The 12,867-nt window shown below is 44.6% G+C and overlaps 1 protein-coding gene across 1 annotated transcript in view; it reads left to right on the forward strand.

Annotated features, from left to right (window-relative positions):
* The window catches only part of CDHR3 (cadherin related family member 3), an 86,126-nt gene that overhangs the window by 53,022 nt on the left and 20,237 nt on the right, over positions 1-12,867 (forward strand). Inside the window, exons 7-8 of the mRNA XM_024557366.4 lie at positions 4,589-4,737; positions 6,796-6,985. Coding sequence (XP_024413134.2) covers positions 4,589-4,737; positions 6,796-6,985 — 339 coding nt within the window. The remainder of the gene's footprint in view (positions 1-4,588; positions 4,738-6,795; positions 6,986-12,867) is intronic.

A 12,867-nucleotide genomic window follows, 5' to 3' on the forward strand; every position in this document is an offset into this window, starting at 1 on the left:
GGCACAAGAGTAGTGATGCTGGCAATTCAGATCTGCCAATGAGAAGCCATAAAGTGCTTCCTTTAAGGGAAAAGGTGAAAGTTCTTAACTTAATTAGGAAAGAAAAACAACCATATGCTGAGGTGGCTAAGATCTACAGTAGGAACAAATCCTTTATCTGTGAAATTGCCTAATTTATAAATTACACTTTATCATAGTTGTTTATATGTAGGAAAAACATGGTATATACAGTGTTTGATACTCTCTGTGGGGGGGGGGGCGGTCTTGGGGAATGTATTACCTGCAGACAGGGTGAGACCACTGCATAAGGCGAGTATTTTTATAATAGAGCTCTCAACTCTAATAATAGCATAATCCTGGAGCCCACACCATCAGCTAAGACTCTGTAAAGCCCACTCATAGAGTGTCATCCTGAGGAGAGGGCTGTTTCGATGGTACCTCAGGGGCCTGCCCACTGCTGGGTGCTCTGAGTGGCTTTCCACCACCGTGTGTCCAGTAAAGAGATTTGGCTGTCCGGCAGCTCCTACATCCAGCAGAGGTGAGGAAGTAAGTGAATTTGGTAGAGACAGCCCATGGGACTGTGCCCAGGACCAGCTCAGGCACAAAGGGGAGACCCAAATTTGTCATAGATAAGGATTTAGGGGTGGAAGATGGGATTCTGAGATAGCATATGGCCTGGCAAACAGCTTGTCTTACTGTTTAAGACTCTGCCTGTCCCAGTCACTGAGGTGGGCTCAGAGGCCAGCCACAAGGAAACTGGCAAAATCAACCCTCTGGGGTTAACTGCATTAATGACTGCGAATACATTCAGCTTAGGAGACCCCACAACAAAAAGCCATGGGGCCCAGAACTACAAGAATGCTTGCAAAATTATTCTGAAATTGAGAGGTATGAGGCCATCCCATTCCCAGGCTAACTTGGTGCCATTTGTCAAAACACACCACACCTGTGAAACTTCTGAATTTTAATATAGTATACAGCCCAGCTGCTGGGAGTTGATGCGGAGGGAACAGCAGCAGACACACGCCCACGTAATATTTCCCATTGATGTCTGTTGCCTGGTTAAGCTCAAAAGCATGATGCAGTGCGTTTTTGCTGATGGGTTCCTCCAGGAGCACAGTGCAGGCAGTTTACAAATAGTGATGACACCCCAGCCTGGATCCAGACTGCCCACACAGCACTGTGGATTCATCAGTAACCCCCAGAGGAAGGTGATGGCTGTGGGGCTGGAACCAAAGCATTTGGTGGCCCTTCCTACACTCTCTGTCTGTGCGGTGGGAAAATAAGCTAATGAGGTTGCAAAGGGGCGGAACTTGTAGACCATCTGGTTTGGACTACGTCTTCCAAAATAAAGCAGTTGACCTCAGCAGAAAGAAAACATGACCTTGGCCGGTTGTTGTGGCCCCAGAGATCAGTTTGGAGCTCTGGTTTCCACTTTTGGTTTGAAAGATGAACCTGTTAGGCTCCATCCCAGACAGAGAGCATGACCTATGTGACCATCTAACCATTTTACAGTGTCCATGGATGTCGGTAGGAATGGGTCTGTGAGAGCCTGTTCTAGAGGAAGACTTGGGGCAGCATGTTGTCCTGACATTGCCCGGGCTGCTCAGTCACAGCCAGCCTCATCCCTCAGCCCTCCACGATTTGAAAGACTTTGCTTAGTTTCAAACTATGTGCAACTTTGATGGCTTTTGTGGTTCGACCATGATCTTTCTTCCCCCCAAGTCAGTGCCAGGACTAACCATAAATTGCTTTTCGGTATTAACAAAATTAAATCCCTAAACTGAGTCAAGTACACTGAATTTGAGTGTGAAATAAAAATATAAAATGTGGAAATAACTCTTCTATCTTTACCGTTTGTTAAGGTTCTACAATTACTGAAACCAAAGCAAGTACTATATCCGTTGTTGAAAGCATTTTGCCACTTTATCTCTGGGTGGAGACAAACATCTGAATGCTTTATGGGCTCGTGAGTGCACCCTAGGACTCTGCTCTTGTTCAAGCTGAGCACTCGGTTATAAAACTACTGCAGTTATATTTACTCTTTACATGGCAAGCACAATGCTTGATGTTTTTGCAGAGCACTGTTTTTAGTGTAGGTCTTTCTCCTCTTCTGCCCATTTTTTTTTTGTATTTACTCATAGTCCTTTCACCCTGGTGCCTGGCAGTGTGTACACACTTTATGCACTTACTGAATATTTATTCATAGTGACAAAGTCATCACAGTCACCCAAGAGTCACTCCCTTTCCCCTGAGTGTGGCCAATGGCCCTTGTCTACCCATCACCCAGGCTCTGGAGATCCTATGTTATGAGGGAAAAGGTACAGAGATGTAACTGGTATCACAGCTTTAGCCTGTGGGAGGCTGCAAGGCCCCTGGTTCCACTGTGCTTTGAATGGATCTTAACTGTGGTCTGAGGGTAACATCTGTATGTTAAATGATACTTTATTCATACTTGCTTGGGTCTTGGGTCCCCAAACCAAATAAACCCAAGGTTTTATATTCTGCCGGGCTCACTGTCAAATCAGCCAAGAGGAGAATGTTTTACCTGAGGAGCTGTGCCATCACCAATAACCTGACCAGTCCCCTTTCACAGGGACCTGATTTCCTGGAGCGTCCAGTGTAAACGAGGCAAGCCTGCAGAAAAGGATGTCTCAAACGGCTGTGCTACTTCCTTGTGATGGATGCTGTCCTGTGCATTGTGAGATGTTTAGCAGCATCTTTGGCCTCTACCCCTGAGGTGCCAATAGCAGCCTCCTCCCCTAATATGAAAACCGACATAATCAGCCCTTGCCTGATTGCCTTAGGGAAGGAGAGGTGGTGGAGGGAGGGATTCTCCTCCCAAGGCGTCCTGGGTTTCTCCTACAAGAGACTGGGAGTCTGTGCTTGTCACCTCTGGCAATTCCTCATGATAGTCCTGTCAGTCCCTGAACATTTGCGAAAATGCAGATTCTGAATTCATGGGTTGGAGTGGGCTGAGGTCTGCCACCCACAGGGAGACTGTTAGAAATGCAGGGACCGTGACTGGAGTAGCAGAGGCCAGGCCGTGATGGAGGCACAGGTGTCTTAGTGATCTCTTTGTAACCAAAGAAAAAATATAACAGGTTAGAAACAGGGGCTCTCAGATGAGATGATGGACATAAGGGCTTCATCCAGCCTTAGGAGCTGGGGCCACCTCCCTCTCCTCTGGCTCTGGATTGGTCCCTGTCACCCCTGCCTCCTTGGCTCCACCCATTTGTCTAATCCTGGACCCATCAGTGGGCACACAGCACAGATTCCCTGAGAAGGGGGGCGGTGCGAGGTAAGTAAATGAATTAACAGGCCACTTTAGTGGGACACTGGATGGGAGAAGTCCAGAGCCCTAAGGTGGCTTCTTGACCTGAACAAGATTCCTGTCCCTGAAGGATGGAATGCACTGACAGGAGGTCACTTCATGAGTCAGGGCAGGCCCAGGGTGCAGGGAGGAGCCCTGGTTGGGGAGAGCCTGGGCCCAACCTTTCTCTGCCTGCCTCTGACTCTAGCTGGAGGTTCCCTCTCCTTTTTCCTCCTTCTGGCCTTATCTGCTCTCCAGGGATGATGAGACAGATCTGCAGAAATATTCTGAGCTCAGGAAATAAATGTCGTCATTCAGAACTGAGGTGTAGTCTTCCCTCTCAAAGAAGATCCCATGTGGGTAAATCCACACTTAGGAAACTGGCAAATTAGAGGTGACTGTTTGCCCCACTGAAATGATTTTCCCTCAGTAAAGTGACTTCCTGTGGGGTTATTTTGAACAATAAGCCTCCTCTGATGGATTCAGAATTACTCAATTTACCCAAGTTGTATAGTTAAAACTTCAAACCTATATGTCTTATTATGGGCCTTTTCCAAAGACAGTGGAGGTCTGAGGGAAAAGGGTAATTTGGCAATTTGAGGCTGTCTGGCAGCAGCCATCCTTGGAGGGCAGTGTACCGACCTTGGCTGCTGCTGAGGGACTCGTTTCTCTATTCAAAGAGCTGACCTCATGATTAACGCTATTTGGGAAGGTGCACAAGTTTTGTGCATAAATTCTGCCTCCTAAAACAAAGAAAAAGAAAAACAAGGAAGAAATAAAAACTGAGCAGAGACCCTAGGATAAAGAGGGTTTAGAATTTATCTGACTTTTGGCAGCTGCCATGTGATGGCAGTCAGGAACCTGTAGTTCTGGACATTATATCCAGATGCGTTTTAAAAATCATTCAGGGAACGTTGCACAAGAATTGGGAGAAAGAGAAAAGATGGCTGGACAGACCAACTATCCTTGTATCTTTTTTATTTAAGTTAATGCTGATCTGAAATGGCATCAGGTGTGGGTGAGTCAGAGACCATGGCTGATGAAAATCATTGCAATAACAGCATGGTGCTTTTTCTTGCATCCACAGGAATGTGATCTTTGGAAATACAAAAGCCAGTCTCCTGTCCTTTCAGCTGCTGAGCTCTTGCTGTGTGCATGTTGATGCAACTTCAACAGCTCAGAGCTATATTTAGCATTAACCAAAATACCCACCTCCCAGACTCCACCCTCCAGTGCCCCTGAAAATGAGCTGTGTCTGCCATATTTCTGTTCCAGCCCAATGCGAGAGTATGTGATTCCGGAAGAGCTGGGTCCAGGAACCATCGTGGCCAATATCACAGCTGAGGACCCTGATGACCAAGGCTTTCCCAGTTTCCTCCTTTACAGCATCACTACTCCTAATAGCTATTTCATGATAAATCAGTGTAAGTCACTCACACTCACATCATTTACATGCACCCTTTAATTTAGCCAGCAAATTGGATAGTTTTTCAAATATTTTGTGTGTCTTCTGATCTGGGTATACCTTTCTATCTAGAATATCATCAGTTAGTGGGGTTATAAGTGTACTAAACAGAGTTGGCATGGGGTTTGGGGAGACTAAGCAGGACCCCATGTGGACAGATGTATCACTGCTTCACTGTTGAGGCAGGTTCTTATGTAAGGATGGGTGAATTCATTATCCTGAGGGTACTTTGAAGTCTTCAGAAGAGAGGGTCTAGACCAGTGTTGTCCAACAGAAAGAGAATAGAAGCCACATAAGTCATTTTTAAAGTCTCTAATGTCCCATTTCAAAAAATTTTATTTATTTTTAGAGAGAGGGAAAGGGAGGGAGAAAGAGAGGGAGAGAAACACCAGTGTGGTAGAGAGACATCTATTGGTTGCCTCTCACACAACCACACTGGGGACCTGGCCTGCAACCCAGGCATGTGCCCTGACCAGGAGTTGAACTGGTGACCTTTTGATTTGCAGAACAATGTCCAACTCACTGACCCACACTCATCAGGGCTGGTAGCTACATTTTTAGAAAGTAAAAAGAAACAAGTGAAGTTAATTTTAAAGGCATTTTAGCTAACCTAACAGATCCGAAATATCATTTTAACATATAGTTGATATTTAAAGTTTATGAATGAGATAATTTGTATTATTGTTTATTGTACCAAGTCTTTGAAGTCTGTTATGTGTTTTATATTTACTGCAAATCTAAGTGCGAACTAGCCACATTTCAAGTGCTAATCACATGTGGCTAGTGGTTACAGTATTGGACCTCACTAATCTAGGTCAATTTGCTGAATTACTGGGCATTATCTTTGCACCTAAGTATCCCATTGCAGAGGACAGTTTCTTTCTCCTATAATAGCCATCTTTTATTGGGGTCTTAGTACATAACAGGCTCAATGCTGAGTGGTCCACATGCACTCCACCTGAAGCACTCAGCACAGCAACCCAACGAACTATCATAATCTGTATTTGACAGATGAGGAAACTGAGGATTAGAGAGAGACTCAGGTTAAGTGACTTGTACAGAGTCTCAAAGCTCATAGGTTGTGAGTCTGAGATACAACCTGAAGCTGAAACTGCCCCACTCCAGTGCTTACCCTGTTCACCACTCCTAGACTGTATCACCTAAGTTCCTATCATATCACCAAAACAAGTCTTCACTTTACATAATAATGGTTTTGTGGAGGTTAGCATTGGGTAACCCCAGAAAGTCAATGTGTTATTTGCCCCATAGGCTTTAGGGCAAAGGATGCCCACTCTGGGAGAGACAGGCTCTACCTCTGAAAACTTCCTAATGTGCTGTCATCAAGCACCTCACTCAGCTGATAGTGTAGGAACAGACAGCCATGGTTTAAAATGTTCACTCTAGTACTGCAACATTGAAATTTTAACAAATACAGTATTTTGGGGGGAGCATATTTAAGACTCTTTGGTCACAGGTAACAGAAATTAAGGCAAGGCAAGGCAAGCAAGAGGGAAAAATAAAGATAGGGACACTTACCAATAGGACACCAGGTATCTAGTGAGAAAGAGTGGGGCAGTCAGGACCTAGAAAGAATGGGGCCAGAGCTGCTCCAGTGACCTTAGCAGCTAGAGCTCTGGCCTCTTACCTGTAGCTCTGCTGTTCACCTGACTGGTCACCCAACTGATGTCTCTCAGCTACAGGTTCTCCACTAAGGGAACCAGGGGTCAGGCTTGAGTCAGCAGCCTACCAGTCACTCAACTATGAGCAAAGGCTGCTGCCAAGGGCCCAACCCTAAAGTGTGGGGTGAAAAATTCTAGAAGGGTCAGACCAGATACCCCAATTAATGTCTAATGCAGGAGCTAGAGCATGAATTTGGAAAAATGTGTTTGTACGAGGTCATTCTCTGTGTAAGACAGTCCTCGTATCAGAATGTTTTTAAAAATTTACTATAAGTCTCCATCTGTCTTTACTCTTCATTTCTCTCCAAAAAGTCACGTTCTAACCTTTGCCTTCCTAGTGACTGGGACCATCCAAGTGGCCCACAGGCTAGACCGAGATGCAGGTGAATTAAGACAAAATCCTGTCATTTCTCTGGAAGTTTTGGTGAAGGACAGACCCTTCGGGGGACAGGAAAATTGCATGCAGATAACCTTCCTGGTGAAAGACATTAACGACAACCCTGCTACTTGCACCAAGTTCACCTTCAGGTATTCACATCCTGAGACACGTGCTGGGCCTTTCACTTCCTCAGTGGTCCCAGCCCTTTGACCTCTCTGGTTGCTCTCAGGTGAAGCTGAAGAATTATGGGCATTGGGACATGGCTCACAAAATAAATAGATTTGAATTGTTCAATTTAGTTGATAGGTTTTTCTCCCAATATCCTTTTTCTTGCCCCTCTTTCATTTTCTTTCCTCTTCATTGTCTCTCTTCTTCACTTTCTTACTTGATTAAAAAGTATTTTTATTTTGTTCTCTTTACAACATGTTCATCTCTGTTGGTGAAAAGTATCATGGGGACTTGTTAGACCCTCTCTGGACTGTGACTTTCCTTTATTTATTGCCACTCATGGCAAGATAGTGCTGTTAGTTACCAGTTAAAATAGATAGTTGAGACTTAGGATTAGTAACCAGGAGCTTTAGAGAAACATGTCATCAGTAATATGAATAAATCAAATGAAGTATTTACTTAAAACAAAACAAAGCATCTAATTTACTTTATACAACTCAACTGCATGTAAACAAAAAGCAATAGAAAGGGAAAATGCAGATACAACTGGGATGCAAGTTATTTTGTGTATTTTGATTTGTTGTTTGCCTCACAATCTGTTCATCATTGTTTAAAAATAAAGTTCCTTGTTATTCTGGGTTAATATGCCTTTTTGAAAACAGTACTGTTGCCCTGGCTGGGTGGCTCAATTGGTTGGAACATTGTCCTATGCACCAAAGTCCGCCAGTTTCATTCCCTCTCAGGTCATATACCTAGGCTGTGGGTTCAATGCCTGGTTGAGGCGCATATGGGAGGCAGTCAATCGATGCTTCTCTCTCTGTCTCTCTCTCTTCCCCCTCTTTTTAAAAATCAATGAACAATGAGAATTAAAATTAAAAAAAAAGAAACTCTCTGTTACAGCATAAGTTGATCCAAATAGTCTTTGAAAGAAAGAAAGAAAGAAAGAAAGAAAGAAAGAAAGAAAGAAAGAAAGAACGGAAGAAAGAAAGAAACTGTCTTTCTACTAACTAGTTGTCTAAATGCCACAAGATTAATAATCCCCGGGTTAGGTTCATCTCCATGGTGGTTTCAGAATAGCTAGCTCCAGTCTGAAGTTGGTCCCTCCTGGAGCAAGGCTGAAGACCAGAACAGGTCTCATTTCTAGATGTCCACATGGACAAGAGTCTCCTGAGTTTATCAGTTTATCTTTGGTTTTGCAAGTTGACTTTTTAAACTCCAGGTGACATTGGGCACAGACGCAATACATAGCATGGCTATGCAAGGACAAAGGACCCTAGACAGAGGTTGTCTAGAACAAGCAATAGAAATATAAATTCCTTTATTATATTGATGAATATCTCCCTGTTCTCCCAATTGGCATGCCCAGCATGATGCTAAGGTTAAGTGTGGCCTTGAGTCTGATAACAAAACTGTTAAACCCTGTTGTGCACACATTTCATCACCCCTTCAGATCCAGCCTCCAGCCTCCCCACCCTGCTCTGTATGGTTATCAACTGGCTCCCTTACCCTGCAGCTTCTGGTTGGCCAGTGGAAGGAGGGAGAGCATGAAGTCAGGGTATTTATCCCCCTGGTTCCCTCCCTGTCAGCTAGATGAATCCCTCCACCTCCTAAAGGTCTCAGTTCCTATAAGGCAGCCCTCAGCACACAGCACTGTCTATCCCTAGGTTCAAGTTTCAGGAACTGCTCCCTGCAGTGGCTCCTCCAGGTCTAGAAATAGTAAGGAAGTTCTACTCTTACTAGGTTGGAGATATTGCACCATTTCTTGAGATTTCCATATATCCTGTGTGTACCTCTATAATAATTCCTTGGCTAAACCTCCTCTAGAATTATCCTAACTTGCCATCTGCTTCCTGTTGAGGCCCTGATCAAGTCAATAATAGCCTTGACCATGTGATAGGTTCCTATCCCAACCTCAGAGTCTGTTTGATGGGTGGAGATGGTTGCCATGAATAGTTAGAATTGTAACTTCTACACTATTACATGCATAAATCACACTCATCTCTGTTCAGAGAAGACAGGGCCCTGTGGATGGAGTAGAGATGATCTGCAGAGTAATACCTCTACTTTCTTTGAAAATCTAAATCTATGCTAACTTCTTGGGTGGTTCTGGTGCATCCAAGGGAATTCCTCTCCTCATATGCTGCCCTTCTAGGTCCTGCTGCTCTTTTTTTGTTCCCCTGCCCTGCAAAGTGGGACATAGGGGTTGAGGAGTAAGAACTCTGGGGGTCAGTGACTGGAGAGACTGTGCTGTCTCCACCCTTCCTTGTCAGCTTTCTCCCCTTGGTACAGTTCTGTTTAGTGCCCACTGTGGCTCCTGCAGCCAGAGTCCTCTGATGTGCGGGGTGACAGTTTGCAGACTGCACTCCACCTTGGCTGGTAAAATAGTATTTTGAATACCCTAGACTGTCCAGGCAAGCCCATTCAGAATCCTACTCTTGATAATCTTCTCTCCAAATTAGCCGTGAAGGTCAATTCCAGACAGAAAATGGACTAATTGTATTTATTACTAAAGGCAACTCTAAATAGTCTTCAAGTCCTTCCTCTGTGCTTTTTCAGTGAGAGTAACTCAGAGTCATCCTGTGAAAGCCAAGATGTGAGGAGGGACAACAAAAGGGCTCCTTCCCTTGCAGTCCTGGAAGCGAAGGTCCTTAGTCCAAAACCCTGCCTCATTTGCATATTCCAGAGGCTGGGAAACCCTAACTCTGCATCACCCACCATTCTCCCATCCTTACCACCTTCTCCCTTTCCACCACGCCAGAGCTGAAGCACAAAGACAGGTCAAACACACACCAAACTATAGACTGGGTGTTGCTACCATCCTCTAACAACACTCATTCCTGAATATTTCCTTCTTCAGGGCTCCTGGTGTGCCCCTGCATTGGAGTTTGGGAGATCAGGTAGAAGAGGGTGGGAGGACGCAGGGCTGTGAGTCTGGCCACTGCTGACCTGTGAGTATCTGGCTCTCAGGCTGGGCCGAGAAGGAAACAGCACTTAGGCTGAGCCCCCTACTTTTCCCAGGCTGGTGATGAATGAGCCCAGGGACCTGATGGAGGCATCAAAGGCCCATGACAGCCATCCAACCCCGGCCCTGCCCCTGCCACCCCGCCTCCCCAAGCTTTGCCCTGTTCTGGTTGTAAACTATCAGGCTGCAAGTACTTCCCAAGCTGTTTGTAAGCCAGAGGAGGAGAAGGTTGGCTGACTCAGAATGCTGCTGGGCCAGTCACCTTTGCCTGGGGAGGGAACCCTGGTCAGCTGGCTGGGCGAAGGGTCAGCCTGCCTTTGATGCAGGGATTGATGAATGAGGGGGAGTGGTTTCCCAATTCAAGTGTTTAGGGGAAAAAATACCAAGTGTCAGAGAAGAATGAAAAGAACATGCCAGGCAGCCCTGAGGGGCTGCGTGTGGAGGCTTCTTTTGGAGTGCATGAATCTTGAATGTCTGGCTTCAGACCCTGCATACTTTGGATGATGCAACCTCCTGGCCTCTGAAGAGTTCGAATCAAGGCTGAGGTTCCCAAACCATCTGTGGGCCTGGCGCTTCACTGATTCATGGAACTTAAAGTAATATTTCCGGTGTCTAACACAGACAATAGAGAATTGTGCCTGTATGCATCAACTTTCTTGGACAGGTCTTGAAACCACTCTAAACCACTCTTTCTTTATCTATAAAGTGAGGACAAGAATACAAACCTTTTGGAGATAAAGGAATTGGAGATAGTATTTTTAAAATTCTTGGTATGATACAGCATATGGTCGGTGTTTAATAAATGGCATATATTCTAAGTGCTTATGAATAAAACCATGACATTGTGTATGCAAGACAGGAATGGAAATGTTTGGGCTCCAATCCTGCTGAAACACAAAGGCAATCTTTGCCAATGAGGCATCATGGAGAGTCAGTTACACTTGTCAGAAAAAGTGCTTTCCAGGAAGCAAACCCAGTTATCCTCAACAGCGTACGACCATCCTTGCTGTCAGACTTTGCTCCTCATTTGCTGAGCCGAGAGTCCATTTCAGTTGCCATTAAGAGATGATGTGGAATATAGAAGGGAGCATAACTTGGTTGCAGAGAGAGGTGATACTACAGAGGATTAAAGAATTTAACACATGTTAGTCCAGGTGCTCTGAGAACAAGATATCAAGACAGAATTCAATGCTGAAGGTGTTTATTAAGGGAATGCCTGCAGGAGAAAATGAGGAGAGAGCTAGACAGGGCTGGGAGAGTCCACAGACCATGATGTCTGACCTGAATGAAGGAAAAAAGGAGGGAGGGAGGGAGGACAGAAATGTAGCCTGGCGTGCAGTCTATGGAACCCTTGGGGAGCCCAGGAGCCAAAATCAGCTGTCATAGGACACTAATGAGCCTGTTTTAATATCTCTGCCACACCCAGTCATGGGGACATGGCCTCATTGCAAATATAGCAATGGATTTCAGAGCACAGCAGCTGGGATCTGTGATCAATTATGTTCCTGTGACTGAAGGTCTTCCAAGCACATTCTCACGGTAGCCACAATATATATTTGTAAGAAATTCTGCCCAAGACAAAAATATGATTGAAGGTAAGTAGAAAAAAATACCAGGCAAACCAGCAAACCCCAATCCAAAAAACCAGCCACAAATTCTTCCCTGCCTGTATATATGCCCTGGTGCAGTGCAATTTCACCATTCCTCCCATCAAGAGACAGGTTTCTCTTTCTACTCCTTGAATCTGTACTTGACCACATCAACTGCTTTGGCTGTTGGACCATTCACAAATGTGGCATAGCAGAGGCCTGAAAGATATTGTGCACTGGGACTTGCCCTCTTTTGCTACTTTTGGAAAACTGAAATGTTCACATGAAGAGCCTGAACTAGTCTCCTGGAGGAGAAGAGACAACATGAAGCAGAGACCCACCACCTTCCTACCACCAGGTGTGTGAACAAGGCCATCCTAGACCACCTAGCCCCAGCCAAGATGCCCGTGACCACAGCAACCAGCCAAGCTGGTCTAGAACCCAAAAAACTAGTGGACAACCCTTAATATTGTAAGAAATAATAAATGCCTGTTGTTTTAACCACTAAGTTTTGGGCTGGTTTGTTATGTAGCAAAAACTAAATGACATCGTCTATGTCCATTTTATAGATGGAAAAACTGAAGTCTGGAAGTACAGTATGATAAAGTCCCTCAAGATATTAATCACTCTTCCTCAATCTTCCATACCAAGCTGGGCTTGACTAGATAGCTCCAGTTTGGGGGCAGTTTTACTCATTTGTGCTATTTGCCTAGACCTTGGAGTCATTGGAGATCAGGAATGACTCCATTAAATAACTCTATTAAATGAATGATACTAAAGTGTTAATAGGCCCTTCTATGACATTAAGCTATTAGAACACAAGTGGAGAAATTCCCAATCTTCAAAGTATGGAAAGTGCAAGGTTTGCCCTACCCAGATTACAAAGTCCTATAGGCAGAAAAAGAATTTATATTTCTCTTAAATTCTTCTTTATATTCTTTTTCACAACTGTGCTAGTCTCATCAGCTACCAATCAGTCATTCAACAAATATTAATTGAGTGTGCCCAGAACAAAGCAGATAAAGATCTCTGTCTTTGTAGAGCTTACAACCTAGTTGGGGGAAAGATGGTAAACAGGATACATAGGTTAGCTATATAGTATATTAGAAACTAGTAAGTGCCAAGAATTAAAAATAAAGGTGGGGGGCCCTGGCTGGGTAGCTCAGTTGGTTGGAGCATTTTCCCTGTACACCGAAAGGTTACAGGTTCAATCTCCAGTCAGGGCATGTACAGGTGTCAACCAATCGATGTTTCTCTCTCTCAGTGATGTTTTTCTCTCTCTCTCAAAAAAAAAAATCAACAAACATATCCT

The sequence above is a fragment of the Desmodus rotundus genome, chromosome 6 (assembly GCF_022682495.2).
Source record: "Desmodus rotundus isolate HL8 chromosome 6, HLdesRot8A.1, whole genome shotgun sequence".
Lineage (NCBI taxonomy): Eukaryota > Metazoa > Chordata > Mammalia > Chiroptera > Phyllostomidae > Desmodus > Desmodus rotundus.